The sequence below is a fragment of the Hydractinia symbiolongicarpus genome, chromosome 4 (genome assembly GCF_029227915.1).
Source record: "Hydractinia symbiolongicarpus strain clone_291-10 chromosome 4, HSymV2.1, whole genome shotgun sequence".
Lineage (NCBI taxonomy): Eukaryota > Metazoa > Cnidaria > Hydrozoa > Anthoathecata > Hydractiniidae > Hydractinia > Hydractinia symbiolongicarpus.
In genome coordinates, this window is record NC_079878.1 from 10,978,422 (window position 1) to 10,995,904 (window position 17,483).

The 17,483-nt window shown below is 32.6% G+C and overlaps 1 protein-coding gene across 4 annotated transcripts; it reads right to left on the bottom strand.

The window, feature by feature from the left end:
* Positions 1–580: 580 nt before the first annotated feature.
* Positions 581–11,445, bottom strand: LOC130641221 (apoptosis-stimulating of p53 protein 2-like). 4 transcript variants are annotated; one of them, XM_057447935.1, is made up of 9 exons: positions 11,176–11,445; positions 10,740–10,772; positions 4,820–5,192; positions 4,136–4,350; positions 2,619–4,004; positions 2,375–2,508; positions 2,104–2,270; positions 1,659–1,861; positions 581–1,254 (listed from the first exon to the last, which is right to left on the bottom strand). In XM_057447935.1, exons 1-9 carry the CDS (start codon positions 11,299–11,301, stop codon positions 1,225–1,227), a joined length of 2,667 nt encoding a protein of 888 aa, XP_057303918.1. In that variant the 5' UTR covers positions 11,302–11,445; the 3' UTR covers positions 581–1,224. The 4 variants fall into 4 exon arrangements, with proteins under 4 accessions (XP_057303918.1, XP_057303919.1, XP_057303921.1 ...); XM_057447936.1 differs by lacking the exon at positions 10,740–10,772 and having other exon boundaries at positions 11,176–11,442; XM_057447938.1 differs by lacking the exons at positions 10,740–10,772; positions 11,176–11,445 and adding an exon at positions 8,325–8,781.
* Between the last annotated feature and the right edge of the window lie 6,038 nt (positions 11,446–17,483).

The following is a 17,483-nucleotide window of genomic DNA, read 5'->3' on the forward strand; positions in this document are numbered from 1 at the left end:
AAAAAGCTAAAAAAAAGTCGAGCGTTCTCCCTCCTTTATAATATGATCTGTGAACTCTTTCCGTATAGTGGTAAAATAATTGTTTGGTCTATTACCTGTTAGAGGAAGATTTTAAACGGCAGCTAACTTTAAGATGGTAAGTTTTTCTACCAGGAGCCTTCTATCATGTTTCCAGATACATATTCTCGGTCGACAAGTCGTTAGGCGATTCTATTTTTTCTCGTTTTGTTTGTAAGTAAGTTTTGTTGGATTTTGTGGTGGCTGCAAGTGCAACATTTGGAATGAAACAAGTTCATCGTTTCGCCCTAGCTTTAGTTATGGTGGAATTATTAAACTTAAACTTAACTGTTCAGGTTTCAGTACCAAAAAACTTTCAATGTTAAAAAAAAAAACAATAGATAGGCATGACTCATCTATGTTCCTTTTATCTTACTAGGAGTACTGTCGTCTAAAATTCGCTGGTACAGGAAAATCCAATTAAAACGGTTTACAGCTTCCACCAAATAGTTGAGAAATAGTCGTCCTCGTCAAAAGGGAATGGGTACAAGTTTCATGTACAAAACACAACAAATACATTAAATTATTTCATTTACAGTTTATTTCAAGAGAGTAATTTATAAACAAATTATCATTTTTCATACAAAAAATAATTTCAACCAATGTCAGACCGCCCAACACCAATGGGAGGTATATAACAGAGGCCGTTAGGGCGTATTAAATTAATACCTGTATCACCCCTATTTGTCATAACCTTAAAGACGGGCACATAATATTAGAGAACTGAGTTTCAAATTGAAGTAGTAGAGCAGATAAATTAACACGCAAGTTATAGGCCTATGTCACCCTCCATCACTTGTACAATTAGTAAGCTTGGCCGTAGAAGTATGTGTGAAAAAACAACAACAACGTTAGAGAGATTTGATTGAGTTATAAACAAAATTTAAAGACTATTTCTACAATTTTCCACGACAAATATAAAAATAAATTGGATTACAGGTTGAAATGTATAAAAATGTTGAGTCAGCATAAAATGTATTTACATAATCTTTGTAGTAGAATCTTATAATGAACTTGAATCCGTGTTCAAACTCACCACAATTTTGTGTGTACGTTGTGACAATTTTGTGTGCACGTTGTGACAATTTTTATGAATTCTTAAGGCGGTAAAACATCTCGTGGACTGTCCACGTCAAATTTCACTTGCGTCTGCTGACTTGATTGTACTCAAACAACTGCAGCTATCCTTGGATAATTCTAAAACAAAACAAAACATACTAAATCATCCTCAACTGATTTTTTTTACCATCAACCTGTGTTTATTCTTAACAGGACACGAAACATATGTTGTATTCTGCATTTTGATGACTTAAAAGAAATTAAAACTCAGGCGGTGGTAAGATTTAGAAGCAGATGAGGAGATGTTTTAAAAGATTGTAAACATAAAAAAACCAATCCATAATTCACTAGATAATTAGGTAGACGAAAACTGTCCTAATAATTAGTTTTCAGCACTATGATAGAAGACTTATAAGACGAGTTATCAATTTCACAGTCTTTTTGAAACTGTCGAAACTGTCGAAACGTAACACAGCACCGGAAAGTTTAACTTTTTAAACACTTCAAGTAGAATCAAAAACATCCAAGAGTATTCCACTTACACCAACTAAATTGCAGGGGATGTAGCCTGTATTTCCTTTCCTATCTCTACCCCACCACCATTCCTTTTCTACGGTATCGCCTCTTCGCAGCACCGTAAGTTCGTCGCCACAATAGAAACTTAACTCGTCATCGTTCTCTGACGTATAGTCGTATAGTGCGTGCACCAATCCGCCGTTTATTCTACCGACGTTTTCTTTGCATTCTAAAATAAAATGAATTTAACGCCATTTAAATGAAGTGACATGAAACATTTGCACAAAAAGCTCTGCAATGGAGGGAGCATCTCTACAGTAATTAGATATTTTTATAATTTCCGTAACCGACATAAATCGATGTATCAGTGTCGGAATCCGTTTAACGGATGTTAGATATTGCCGCCTTATAAGGACTGGTAAATCAATTAATCAAAGAATCATGCCAAGTTGGCGAGTAATCCAAGCTTACCGTGTAAATAACCAAAACATTCGTCGTAGTTGTCATCCAAACGAGAACACTTGTGAGCGGGGGTCTGGTAATCAGCGTAAGTGGTGGCAAATACAGATGCCCCGTGTTCTACCAAGTAGGAACAGAGTTCAGTGTCGTTGTAAAATGCTGCACAGTGCAATGGCGTCCTAAAAACGAACAGATATTATATTTTCATACAAAACTGTTTTCGTTAATGGTTCTGTAAAATATCATTTTTGACATAAACTTCGAGGAAATCGAATGTCCTTACCATCCATTTTTATCGGGCAAATTTATATCACACGCAACTTCGACGAGGTATTTTACTACATCCTTATGATTTCCACAAACAGCATTATGAAGAGCTGTTATTCCTTCCGGGTTTGGTTTACTGGGGTCTGGAACCTAGGAAATTTCAAAAGGATGCCTTATCATATAGAATGCATTTCGACTACAAAGTTCACTGAACGAGCTGAATATAAAGGAAATGAAAGCAGAGCAGCTTCCTTAAATACCTGTTTTAGAATCTCTTTTACTTCATCTAACTCGCCTTCTAATGCAGAATCGAGTAATAATGCAAATGGTTCGAGTACAACTCGTCTCTTTTGCTTGCGTGGTTTATCGGGTTTCATTAATATCGGTGGCGGCATTTTATCGGGTGAGACGCTAATAACAACGGGAACAACCGCTTTCTCGATGTCATCAAAGTCGCTATCGTACGAGTTTTGAGAATTCACGGAAGATTCTTCACTGTTACTCCACAAGTCTGTTTGTATCTCGTTTATCTCGTCAATATCGGCAAACGACAACTCAAAATCATCTGGTTCATCGGGAATATTTTCCGCAGTAGGTGGAGACGGCCAGGACATTTCATCTCCATCTTGGTCGTTCGCATCCTTCGGTAAAACTTCGTGAGTTAATTTATGTAGGAGAGATGAATGTTCCTCCACAGGTGTTATATCGCTGACGTCATCGTCTAATAATGACAATTTTCTACCCGGGGCTGCTCGGTCTACAGAGTCCAAACCCTCCTCTCCAGTCGTTACAGGCTTTTTAGCGATTGCAGGTTTTGGTTTAACGGGCGGTGGCGGTTTAGTTTTTGATAGCGTGTCAACAATATAACTACTTGTGGCGTCACCATATTGTTCATATTTACGTAACTTATCACTGTCCATAGACAGTTTCGAGTCTGTATACGGAGTTAACGTTTTATTTACGGTCTCCAGTTCTCCTTGTAGTTTACTTATTTTTTGTTTTTGCGCTCGTAAATGCGCGAGAAATTCTTCGTTCGGTGCTTTCGCTTCTGCTTCGTTTCGATTTTTCAAAACACCCGTTGGTGTCGTTCTGGGCGGCGGCGGTGGAGCAGTATCACGACTGAATGGAAACGGTTTAGAGAGGTCATCAGGTGTGGTAACTGACGTCGACGACAAGGAGGAGAGTGACGAAATAGAAGAAGACGGAGAATGTAACGGAGAGGGTTTATTATTTAAACCATCTGTTTGAATGTTAAGTGAGTGGTTATTCCGCCATATTTGATTACCTGAAATCGGCGTTTCTTGAAACACGGAGGGCAGGTCCTCCTTTTCACCATTTACTATACCGTTACTCATTGGTGGAGGCACGGTCACGTGATTAGCATTGATGTCTTGGATAACTTGCTTTTTTTTTCTGCTAAGAGTATCTTGCAAATAATTCTGGTTAAAAAGTACTTGCTGGCCGCCATTCACAAAATGGTTCGGTATTTTACGGTTGGGATCGAGTTTACCGCCTTTCTTCTTTAACGCTATGTTTAACTCGTTCATGCGACTGTTTAAATCGCGCAATTCCTGCTTCTTTTCGTGAATAATATCTCGCTGAAGCTGTAATTGATGACTTTGTTGAGAATTCATCTCATTTCGTACCTAAAAAATAACACAAAGTTATCAAAAAGAAGAGTCTCTACACTATTAACTTGATTTAATAACGTGCAGATAAAACGTCGCCGGGGTTCGATGACGTGGCCTGGTTTTAATACATGAAAATAAAGACTTACAATCAATTCGTTACGTAGTCGATCCAGCTCATCTTTAGCTGCCTGTATTTTCTTCCGGCGATTTATTCGTTCCGGAGTAGGTACCGAACCCCAACTAGAATCGCCGTTTTTTCTTTGTTCCAATTCATGCGTTAAAACGTCCACTTTCTTCACGGCGTCGGCCAATTCATTTTGTTTCGATGAAAAAATTGCACGTACTTTTTCAAGCTCATGAGCTACGTGGAAAAAAAATTAAAATAATGCTTCGATGGTAACAAACTATTGTTTTTTAAACGCCAAACTTTAATTTAAAAAAAGAAAAGAAACGTGTATAGTAAACTTTGAAAAAGTGCGGAAATAACAGCACGCATTTAGTTATTTACAAGAGTTATATTAGTAAGGGTGGCCACTCCTTTTTAAAAAGTAAATTCCAGGAATTTTCTCCTCTCTTTCCAGTAGTAGAATCTTGTTCCAAAAATAAACAGAAATCTTCTACGAGAAAAAAAGTTTACATCTTATGATGATTAAACGAAACAACAAAATTCAGAAATTCAGAAATTTAGAACTTTCAGAATTTTTCTCTCTCAGGTGTATATTTCATTTCAAGAATGTTATGGAGGTTCCAGAAGTAGCGGCCACACTGTTAGTTTCAACCGTATATAACATCTTAGAAATATTATTATCAGAGAACAAATCACTACGTACCGAGTTCAACATTGCTAAACTTTCTGACATCCACTTCCTTCTGCAGACTGTTTCGTCCTTGCATCCTACTAACCGAACTATACGTCTCTCGCAACATCTTTGCGTACTGGTCCTGCTCTCGTTTACCTACTGGTGATTTTGGGGACGGCTTTGTACCTCTTGGCGATGGAGGCGGTTCCACAGGTGACCGTGGAGATACCCCTTGTGTTCTTGGTGATTCTGGCTTTTTCAAACGTGTTCGAAAGTCTTGATGCATTTTCATAAGTTGCTGTTGTTTTTCCATAAGCTCCTTGCTGTTGTAGAGAATTTGCTTCCGTTGTCGCTCCGCAAGGTCCTGCAGCTCTTGTAATGTGAGCTGGGCTCGATTGATGCCCTGCCAAAGAGATAAAGTCAACTTATTGAGGTTGCGCAAACGAGCAAAATGTAAAATACAAAAGTATTAAAGCATAGCAAAGCAATGAAGAAAAATTAATATCGGCTAAGTCGAAATGTTAGAAAACAAAAATTTTTGTAGAACGCGGGAAATTTGTGCGAAAAAACGAATGTGTCCTGTTGCAAGATAATGTAATAACAACTACAAACAAACCAACAAAAACAAACAAACAAACAAAATAAATTACACCAAGTTACACCACCACAAAAAGTAAAAAACGGGAAGAAAAATCCTTGATACATATCCAACTTGTTTGCAGTTCATTCCCTGTGGCTGTAAACTTATAAACAAAAAACTGTGATTAAAAATTTTTATACAATTAAAAACATACAAATCGGTTGTAATCACCAACATTGTTTATTCTACTTGTTTCTTTGTAAGCTACCATCTTGTTTTTTTCTGTTTTTGTTTTTTTCTACTTCACTGCTGAGAACACATGTTATACCACACACGTTCAAAATACTGTAAAAAGTTTAACGTGATCTAACTTAAAATGTTGAGTATGTGAAAAAGCAAAAACACAAATTCTAGTGAATAAAATTGAGTAATAATATTCGCCTTCGTCATCAAAAGTGTTTTTAATTTGCACCCATGTTGAAATTATGTTACCTAGCATTTATATGAACATGATAAAAGATTTTCTATTATTTTATCAAGTGACGTCACTTTGGGAACAGAACTATTCAAAGTATTCGAATTTCAACATCTCCATTTTGTGTAATAGTAACATCAAAGTGTAAGCTAACAATAACAAAACGTTGAATTCTATCTTCATTTCAGTTCTATTTCATCATTTGTTGTGATTTTTTTTATCAACAAAAACGTTTAAAACCATAAATTATTTCGCATTGTAAAAAAAATGAAAAAAGCAAAAATACTAAAAAAAAGAACGGGAAAAGTTTTATTTAATATTTCATGACTGCAACAACGAAAAAATAAAAAATGTCTCTAATTAAATCAATAATTGATGTATGAAGAATTGCTCATGGTCTATTTCAAGGAAATCTTCAACATTCGTTATTCATGTCGTCAAATAATGGCGCAATAAGATGACGTCATAAAACCTGCTACATGTATATTGGCTTCATGCGAGTGTAAAAATAAGTAACTCGTTAAAAATAGGTTAGGCTGTGTAATAATATCATATTATGGACGAGGTGAGAAGTTTAATAATTAAACGTGTTGAAAGTTGTTTGCATCGAAATCACTATAGTCAGGCGTATCTAGAAACTGTTTTCTTTGATTGCTTTGCTGCGTATGGAAGAATTTTACAAATAATGCTAAGAATATACACTTCCTTCGTAAAAATCGATACTTTAAGGTTTAAGCCTCGTGATTTTTAGAACATAGGATAGTTTAAGCCTAAATAATTCTTAAATTGATTCTTAAATGATTATTAAAAAGATAAACTAATACTAAAATTGTAAAAAATGCGATGAGATTTTAAACATGGCTGAATAAATGAGGAAAAGTCTAATGTTCAATACAAGAACTAAAGTATTCTCAATTTTGTTACTGAAAAATTCGTTGTCTGATGACTATAAAAGTCAGCATTTTCTGTGAAACTCTTTTATACGCGTGTCTATATTTCGGCTGATGCTGAATGTTCTTATTTTTTAATACTTTTTTCAGACTCCAATGTTCTTCTAAAAAAAGGGAAATATACGTACCATAGCTACATATATGCACCTATAACTATTTCTAGGAGCGACAAAAATTAGATCTCGAAGTTATCTTTAGGACAGAAAAACTGTTTGAGAAAGTTTCATAGGAGTTTTACGCTCACGTTATTTTCTTCCTAGAAATACAGGCTGGGCATGTTCTTAATATGTTCTTAATTTTTTGGCAAATTCTTATCCTCAGTGTTCTGAGAAATTAAGTTCTTATAAAATAAAAGATGATACAAATTGATTATACGCTAACGTCGCTTTAAGGACTGGGTTCATATTTTAGAGAAATATTAGAGAGGAAATTAAGTGTTCTAATCTTTTTTATAGCTGAATGCAAAGAGTTTAATCTTGTTTTGAATTAAATAACATTTATTACTTCCACTGAGATGTTTGTGAAAAAAACAAACTAAAAACTGAGGATGAATCTAATGTGAGAGGAAAACATGTTACTGTTTGACCTCTTTTGTTTAGAATGGTCACCATAGGAACAGCAAATAAAATGTATACGTTACGGAAAACATAAAAAATCCACTTTGATAAAACATGTAGAATGGAATGAAAAATATGACGTCATCATAAATATGCCAGCTCAACTTTTTTAATTACATTAAATAAATGAAACGCTTTCCACAATTAGCATTTCAAAAAAAAATCCGATGTAAACTGAAAATTTAAAAAGAATTTTTGAAGGTGTTAACTGCTCCATACGAATATCTTAAATTCATCGAATTTCCTGTTCTTTCATATCAAAAGAACTCTCACGAATCTGTTAAAGAGAACTAGCCAACTTTAGATCAGCTCACATGATAACACGTAATGAGGCTTTAAATTTAGGATGATGACTTAACCACTGTTTTCAGGATATCACGTTTTTATTTCGTCAATTGACAGTCCCGAAGAACCACTAGCTTTATTTTTAACTTTCGATTTATAAGCTGACAAACTCAAGTTAACATATGTAACATAAAAAAATTAAAAAAATTTCAACACGGATCTACAGATAAGCCAAAATCTTATTTTAGATAGAGTAAAATATATTTTTAGCTTTTACTATGCATCAAGCATGCATGGTTGTATTAATGACATTAAGTTATACAAAAGCTTAGTATAATTAGTTGACCGCAAATGTGACCATGAAACGATGTTTCTAATCACTCCTACGTTACCAACGACACATTTTAATCACGAAGCGACACTTTAAACTTCAATTGCTGTCCCATTCCATCATACTTGACATATTTCAACCACACAAATTCGCGATAATGATTTAATAAAATGTACCATTTAAATTCCACCGAGAGATTTAAAGTAAATATATATTATATATGAATAACATAGAAAAAATACACATGACATAACAAACTAATAAATAAAAAAAAACACAGAGGAAATTATAACCAACCTTAAACTGCACCATCCTGGTTGTGATTTTAAACTATCAAAACAATGTCAGAATTATTCTTCGCCCATCAAATAAATTCTTTTATATTATTAATAACCTCTTCCTTTTCAATTGTTTAACTTTCCTATACACATACATAAACTTCATGTGATATTTCGGTATAAGAGTCGATCAATGTTAGGACAGGGATGAACTTTTTTTTTTTTGATAAACTTAAAAGATTAAAAGTCCTCTTGAGTTGTGGTTTACCGCTATTCAGAAGAGGTGTCCGATAAAGGTTTGTTTTTACTATAAAAACGGATTTATTCATCACAGAGTGGGTCAATATGTATGAAGTTACACAATGGACAGTATTTCCTTTTAAAAACTCCACACTGAGAAAGAAAAACAAACCAAGTCACATACAAGCCTCTTATTAATGTCGTTTAACATTAAGAAAATTAATGTTTCATGGACAAATCTATACCACAAGAGCAAGAACGTTTTGTATAAAAAAACGCATCAAAATGAACTATTACATAATGCCTAAATTAAACACTCCAATTGGTTTGTTTTGTTCAAAAACTGTTTATTTACTGTATTTGTTTGATTACGTCAACATTTTCTTCTCTTACATAACCAACAAATATCTTATCAAAACTTTTAAAAACAAAAAAATCAACAGAATCAAAATTAAGTCTTTTATAAACAATGTGAACAAAAACAACCAAAACATTTTACTCTTCAAAATAACAGTAACAACAAAACTCTTTAACTCTCCACAACAAGAACAAAAACAACAAAATATCAGTAGAAGTACACTAAAACGCTCAAACTTCAACTCAATGAAAAATTAAACCACATAACACTACGAATGCTTCACATCATTAATAAACAATAAAGATGCAATCATTGTTATGATGTAAGTACTGAATAGCAGAGTAATTAGTAATAACAGTGCAATTAACATGCATTTTAATATCAGCTGTAATGAAGCAAAACAATGCATCAAGGAACACAACTTTGACTTGTACGTCTCTCCTTTTTCCTGCTGCTTCGGAATGAACATAACAACACCATGGAGGAGAGTGAGAAGGCATCACAAATTGCATTTTACCACTAATCCCAAAGGCTATTTGTAGAAATTTTCTCAAGAGAGAATGGATAGTGTTTTAAACATGTTCAAACATCAAATGCATTTGTTCACATCCAAAAGTCTAACAGTACACTACGACACACAAAATAAAAAAACAAATTATATGCATATAACACACATAAAGGCCATTATATATATCACTGAACAAAAAAAAATAAAAAATTATCACATGATCAAATCTTTTAATTCTTTTTAATCTTATTTAATCTATTTTAATAACCCTTTCTTTACATCATCAGTTATATTATTAAACGCTACCGTGTTCACATTGAAATGACGAGGGGTAAATTTATGAAGGGTATGACAGGATTTAAAAAAAGGTGTATCCAAAAAACTTTGTGAATAATATCATCTTTTCTGAACTTTTTAGGTGCAGATAGGAACAATCTCTATTTACTTTTATTATCTTTACCATGTGCGAATGCTTTTTTCAGAGAAAATGTAAAGGCGAAAGTGAAAAAAATACATTTGTATACTTCACATTTAGACTATGTGCTATGACACCATTCAAACATGAGAAGCAAGAAAGACATAGCTCATGTTGGTTGATTCTGTTTAGTGTTTCTGATTTTTATTTCATGTTATTGTGGAGTAATTTGTAACTAGCATTGAAAGGCTAAAAATGTTTTCAAACGAACAAACAAACAAGATGTACAAGCACAACAAGTAAATATTTCAAATCCGAACAAACAGCTTGTCTCAGTAATGCCAACTAAAAGCAAATTAGAACTTCCATATTTTTTCAAAGGATATGGATAGCCAGTCTCCTCTTCCATTTAACAAGGCTGAGCTGTTCTCTTGACCTCAGACCTCAACTTTGTTTCCAAGGGGAGATGGAGTTAATTTCCTAGCATAACCTGCAGAATTAGATCAAGATGGTAGACTACCAACATGATTTAACAAAACGTTGTTCCATAAAACAAATTAGCTGTTTAAGTTACAAATGTTTACATAATACAGTCCAGTTGTGCTGAGTCGTGTGTTGTTACAAAAACAACCCTATCATGTTTTAAGTTTTCTTTTAATATTTAAATTGATTATAATTTGTAAACATATACAAACAAAAGGGTTAATGCAAGAAGTGATAAAGAAAATATACATTACAGTCTGTCACTACATAAAAATAACGGTCATATAATGGTTATGGTTTATATTGACAGTGCGAAATGATATAAAATAGCAGTTAAGTCATGTTATGTTGTCTGTTTAAAGAAAAGTGTTAATGAAAATAAATTTAATATTAACCGTTATGAGGTTACTGTTTATGTTGTAATAATTACCTTGATAGCCCCGTTGGCAGCATTTGCCATATCCTACAAAAAAATAACAGAGATAATTGAATAACAGAAGCAGAATATCAGTTTAAAGGTTAATTCCAGCTTTGATATTATACATTGATGTTTAGGGTGTTAATTTTTTAACTGATCAAGTAATTTAGATGCAAGTTCTCTCTTTATAATTAAGATGCATTACCGTGTAGAGACATAATTAAGATGCATTACCGTGTAGAGACATATTGCAATTACAGGATAACATCCTTGTCTAACAATCAACGCCTTCACATGAACATTCCCATTTAAAAGATTGAGGGAAATTAAGTATGGCAGATGAATTAGACAAGCTACAGAGAGATAAAATATCCCTACACTGTAAAATAAAATTGCTTTCTTGAATTAATAAAAGACATTTTTAAAGCTAAATTGACAATCAAATTACCTTTTTACCAGGAACTGGGGAAGAAGTGCGTAACGGTGATGATCTTCCCTCCAACATCGGTGAGGATTGGCTTGGCAGTGCAGGTGGTGGTATATTTTCTGCCATGACTTCACCAGGTGCACGCATTTCTGCAAATTCTTGTAGTTTCTGTATAAGTTATTTTTCTTAAAATATTAGAGAAATTCTAAATGGATTTTTTTTTATTTAAGAAACACCTAAATGAGGAAACATGGGCAGGCTGAAAACAGGAAATGAAGAAGAAACATTTTTTGCATTATATATAGAAAAAATGAAATCTTAGAAACAGGAAACAATACATAGTCTGCTGCGTGCTCCTGCAAATTCGTGTTTGCACAAAACAACAACGCAACACAAAGGTTATCGGAATGTAATGCTATACAGAGTGGCAGCAAACATGTATATTGAACCTTCGAACAAGAATATTACATTTGAGCCTGAAATGGGACAAAACTTCAGAAACATTAAGGCTGCTTAATTTCGCCTATAGTATTTATAACAGGTTTTCCAACTTAATATCTCCATTAATTATTCTTTTGAATTCATTCCAATTGGTGGTAAAGGGAACTGCAATAAAAAGACAAGAAGCTGATACTTTTAAAATTAGCCTCGCTATGTTGTTGGTCTCCAGCCATTGAAATATAACTATATGTAACTGGTTATATAATTGTATATTATACCAACTGTAATTTCAACTTTTTCTATCGCAAATAAAATAAATTGAAAAAAAATTAAAATTAAAAACTAAAAATCTCATAGCATAGAAATTCGAAATCCCATTTGCTGTCCTTTGGAAAACTCTCAAGGAAATTTCCAATTAGGGCTCAATTGTCAATTCTTAGCTAACACCCTAAAAACCTAATCTAAATACTCTAACTGTCCTGTACTCTTTGGTGATTTAGATTAGTTGAAGTCGAATAGCAGTCCATCTAAAGAATACTCAGAATCAAAGATTCAAATGACAACAAATGGCCACTTTTTTATTTTTAGCACACAATTTTTTTATGGTTAATAAACCCTGGCAGTGAAAAAATTATAAACAATTTATGTGAATTAAAAAACATAAAACCAACCATGCTAAACAGATTAAGTGAAATCTGCTAACTAAACTATAAATACTATAAAGAAAAAGTGTACTTTTTTGGACACAGGGTTATGCATTGGAGCATATAGATTTAGATTTCAAAAGAAATATAATCCCTTTATATATATTTTACGTAAAGTAATACCAGTTGAGTAAATGAACAACATAAAAAATATTTTGCTTGAACTGTATGGTACAGGCATACAACAATGGATATCCTGTGAAATATGCTGCCACAAATTCTACTATTGTGCTCTCTTAAAGTTTTTAGAGCATAAACTCATTTGATTTTAAGAAGAGCATTCACAGCTGTTTAATCAGTTCACATAAGTCTTATCTCAATGAGTAATTCTAAAATAATAAAAAATAAAACTATTTAATAAATATATAATACGAATTGCTAAGATAAATACTGAAAACAAATTTTATAGTTCAATACCTAAGGCTTGTAGAAAAAGACAATATATTTTTGTCTCAACAGACAAGAGAGATAATCACAAGATAAAAGCCAGCTATACAAAAATAACCTAGAAGTTTAGTATCTCTATACAACTTATACACCAAACTAAGTAATGCAATGATAGATAACATGTAATTGTAAAAACAATATCGCCTTACACCTTTTCTGTAAGCATGTAAAGATGTTAAAGTTTTTCGCAGTGCAGTATTATAATCTACATGAAATATAACTGAAAGCCTAGAAATAGACGGGCAGGTGGTTCAATATGTAAAGTTATAAATAAATAAATTTTTTTAACCAGGGACATGGTTTCTATAATCTTATGTCAATGTAAAGTTTCATGGGGAGATGAATGTTTTAAATTACATAAATTTTAAGTCTATATAAATACATCAAACTAGGAACTTTTTGAGATCTGATAAAAAATATAATGTTTCATATCATAACATTTATAATTTTAGTAATACTAAGGCATGTACAAAAACACATATAAAAACCATTTCTCTAGCAAACTTATTACTTTAAGTAACATAACTTAAATCACTACATCTTGAATGGATTCCATTCTTAATGTGGGTTTCTTAGACGCAATATTTTCTACAAAAAATTTGTAATGCAAACACTTTATCATAATCTCATGTCTGAGGCAAATATATATTACTGAAAAGAAATTTTATTATTGCATTTTAGCCTTTTTTACCTTGTTTGGTTATTTTTATTTTTTTATTTTGACAACTGTACAACATCATAAAACGTATCAGATATCAATCAACTATATATATCAAGTTTATGTAGTAACATAAATACCACAAACATTCTCTAACTATATAAGTTTCACCAACTAAAAAATGCCATTTTTGATGCTCCTCGACAATTAGCCTTTATAAAACTTTTACTATTTAACATGAGAAATAAAACAATACCCTCCCTCACAATATAAATATATAGTTATGCTAAAAGAAATATAATGATCAAAAAGGTCTCCATGGAGAAGATGTTGGTTACAATACTAAAGCCTGAAATTTTCTCATCACTGTCTTTAATATGTGATATGTTTGCTAATTGTTCTTTTAAGCTGTATCGACACAATACCTTACAGTGACACAAATATATAAAACAAAAGACCAAAGCAACATGCTGAACAGTTTTATACCACTATACCTAAATTCTCATAATAGAGGCTCGAAATATTCATTGAATGCCTAAAAAGAGATAAAATAAAGATTACACACACTACAAAAAGTTCACTGGATACTTCAATGCCCTCAAATTAAAGTCTGTGGTTCTTAAGACTACTGTAACCAAAAAGTACAGACATACTATATCTATGCAGTTACATATAACTTTAGGAAAATTAAGCACAGTGAACAAGGGGCAAAAAAACAGACAAGTGAATAAAATAGTGCTAATAAAGTTTAAATTAAGTTATCAATCACTCATGCATATGCTAAATAATGCTCATGTGACAAAATCTTTCTTTATTTCTTAGAAAACGTACAATTTTCATATGAACACACAGACATAACACATTCACTTGTGATCAAGTTTATCCTATTTTTATTAAACTAACCAAGGCTTATAATTATCCAGATGAATCAAATAATGCTCACATAAAATTTCACAGGATTTTAATTTAAAATCATATTGCTCACAATCCATATATTAGAAGTATAAAAACTGTTTTCTAGCAGGTCTCAGTTAAAAAATTTCATTGTATAACTTTCTCACTACTCTCACAGTTTTTAACAAACAAGATAGTTTGCAAATACTCCTATAAGGTTTCAAGAATTTTTGATTGTAAAAACAAACATGATAATACTTTGTTTAAGAGGTCACCGTTAGTCGGTTTAATTTTTATCAAAAACTTTATTAACCACAACTGTTGTATTAATAAGCAAATGATTATCCAGCAAGCGTCTTTTCTGCAGCTAATACTTTTGGTCTAAGGAGCTGATAAGTGCAATTTTTTTCCTTCTTCTTCTCCTTTGCTTTGGAATAACAACAATAGTATTCGTATAAACATGCATATATATAAAACACATTTTTTTTGAAAGTTATGTTTTTTAAATACTAGAACCTACAGCATTTGCCTAAACAATGTTTATGCAAATTCTGTCGTTGGTAAGATTTTACTTCCTACATCAATTCCTTTATCTTCCTATAACAATCTTCAAACAACAACAACACAGAATATACAGTTGAACTCTTTTCAAATTTCCCTTTACACCCAATTCTAACATTCTAATGAAAGCATGCCAAGTTATTCACATAATTTTGCAAGTAAAAATATGTTGCATAGTCATAATTATGCGTTTTTTATAACTATAAATATAACAGAATGTGCATAATTTTTACGCACCTTGTACTGTGTCCTTTAGAAATACTGGAAATAAAGTTCCAAATAGTTAGTTTAGAAACTTTAAGCAATAACATTTTTTATAAGGTTATGTATCTTATCAGTGAAAAGTGAGAGATGGAGCAGAAAGCTATTAATAAAATAACAAAAACCAGTCCACAACTTCTTGATCCACTTAGTGGAAATCTGGTTTTACTGCTGCAGGTCACAGATTCGAGGATAATGAATGTTTCCTCACCCCAATTGTTTTAAACGTGAATGATTTTTCATTACCAAGAAGTATAATTATTTCATAAAATTATTTAGGACCCTATAACAGTCATTTTTGTTGCATAAAACTTTCAATTTTAACAATTTTATGTGACCAACATCAATTTATAACCTTTGTGAATTGCGTGAATGGTAATGAGCGTGCAAAGACAATCTGAAAACTTTCGTTTTTTTTGTAAATAATAAAACTTACATAAATAAGTTAAAGTTGCATAAGAATGAATGCAGTAAAGGTTAAACTTGATCGTTGTAAGTATGGTCAATCTAAGAAAACAACCTAAAATTACACGCATTATTTGCATGTCCACCAAGTTTGCATGCATATGAACGTAATGCAGCCTGCACAAAATCTTACACACACAAAATTTTGCAGGTGTGATTTTGTTAAAACCACAAAACAAAATCACAAAAAATAAAATCCCACTACTAGACACTACCAAACAGAACATATATACCACTGTATTTTTCATACAATATTTACAATAATTAGTGCAGCCACAAGTAAAGATAAATTGATTCTGAAAACAGGCTTCTAAAAAAAAATTGATGATGATGTACGCAAATATTTTGAGAAGGCCTCTTCGATTCAGAGATAAGGCAAAATTGGACGATCCCTCAGTTACAGTATTTATCAAAATGGTAGAACCAGACAATGCCTCATTTGGATCCGTCAATTACATATGCATTATCCCTGACTGCCTTGACTGCAGTGAAAATGTTTTTTTTAAACAATAAATGAACATATATATAGCTTAATATACCATTGGTATTACATGAATGTCTAAATTATATACGTGATTTCACTTATTTTGCTGACTTTCTCTGTTCACTGACAACAGTGGATGACAAGGTTAGGATATATTATATTAGCAGTTTCACCAGCACAGTGCTGAAATTTTTAAAATCAGACAGCCTGAACATCGCTGGGGTAGCTCACTGATAAAAAACATTTGCTTGGTGGGATTATATGACATTTTAATACAGTATTATCCTTGCAATCATTCATTTAAATACAAAGTTTGTTTGTATTTGTATTTTGTTTTGTATTATATATATTTATATATATAAATATATATAATAACAAGGACGTTTCAGCCGATTCTTTTGTTGCTCCACCCTGCTGCAAACGCCTTCCCGTTCCTCTGCACTTATCTAAAGTTGTTTAACGGGAAGGCTTATAGTCCATTTTTTGGCAAGCTTTATTCCCAATATGTCTCGGGTTTTCTTTTCATAGTTCAGAACAAGTCTCGATGTGACAAAATTTAAGAGAAATCAGGGTGTTCTTCACGTTCATTCATGCTCTGTGTGACTACGCTTACTCTCTATCGTGTTATACTTGCTTTAACTAACTTACTTTTGTCCAAGTTGATTTACGAAGCCTCCTGTCAACAGATTAGGTGGAAAAGAGTCCTGGAACAAGGTTGGTCATGTCCCGCTATAAGCACTTGTCCGTTATAAAAACCATTTAAATACTTTTCAGGTTTCACACATCACAAAATGTTCAGTTTTTATAACTATAGGGCGGATGGTGTCATGCTTTACAGTTGATTGAGTGTTCTTCACATAACTTTTAGTTTCAGCACGATCAGTACTGACATTAGAAACTATTCAACTATTGTTGGTAAATTATTCAACAATGATTTGCTTTTAGAAAGCTTTTCAACACGAAGAGTGTCACAACCTTGTTTAGTTACGTCGTCACCAGGTTTTTTCTTTTTTTTATCCCGTCGTACCTGGCATAGAAAAGACAGAGCCTAGGCGTCAAGTTTTACCAAATTTTGCGCTGTCTAGGATATCAAAAAGCGAAAAATTGCCCTCTGATTATGAAATGTCTGAGTTGTCATAGGTAACTTAAACTATTTGCGTTCAATTCCTGTACGTTCACAATAGCCTGGAGTTCAGAAAAAGATCGTTCTGGTCAACGATTTTGACTACAAAAGTGTGTCTCAACATTCTTCATAACATCATATTTCAGTTTAAACTCAACCTCTATCCCTGCCATGCTGTCTTTTTTTTCGATTGGAACGGCGACAATTATATACAACGGTTTTTCTTTCAGCACAAAATTCTTGACGTTTCTACGAGTGATAACCACCCTACAGATTTAACAATGCTATGAA

Coding starts and splice junctions, on each gene's coding strand:
- LOC130641221 (XM_057447935.1), bottom strand. CDS start 11,301: ATGCGTGCACCTGGTGAAGTCATGGCAGAAAATATACCACCACCTGCA. Junction 10,773..11,175: donor CCCCAGTTCCTGGTAAAAAG/GTAATTTGATTG, acceptor ATTTTTTTGTAG/GATATGGCAAATGCTGCCAA. Junction 2,271..2,374: donor TTGCCCGATAAAAATGGATG/GTAAGGACATTC, acceptor GTTCGTTTTTAG/GACGCCATTGCACTGTGCAG.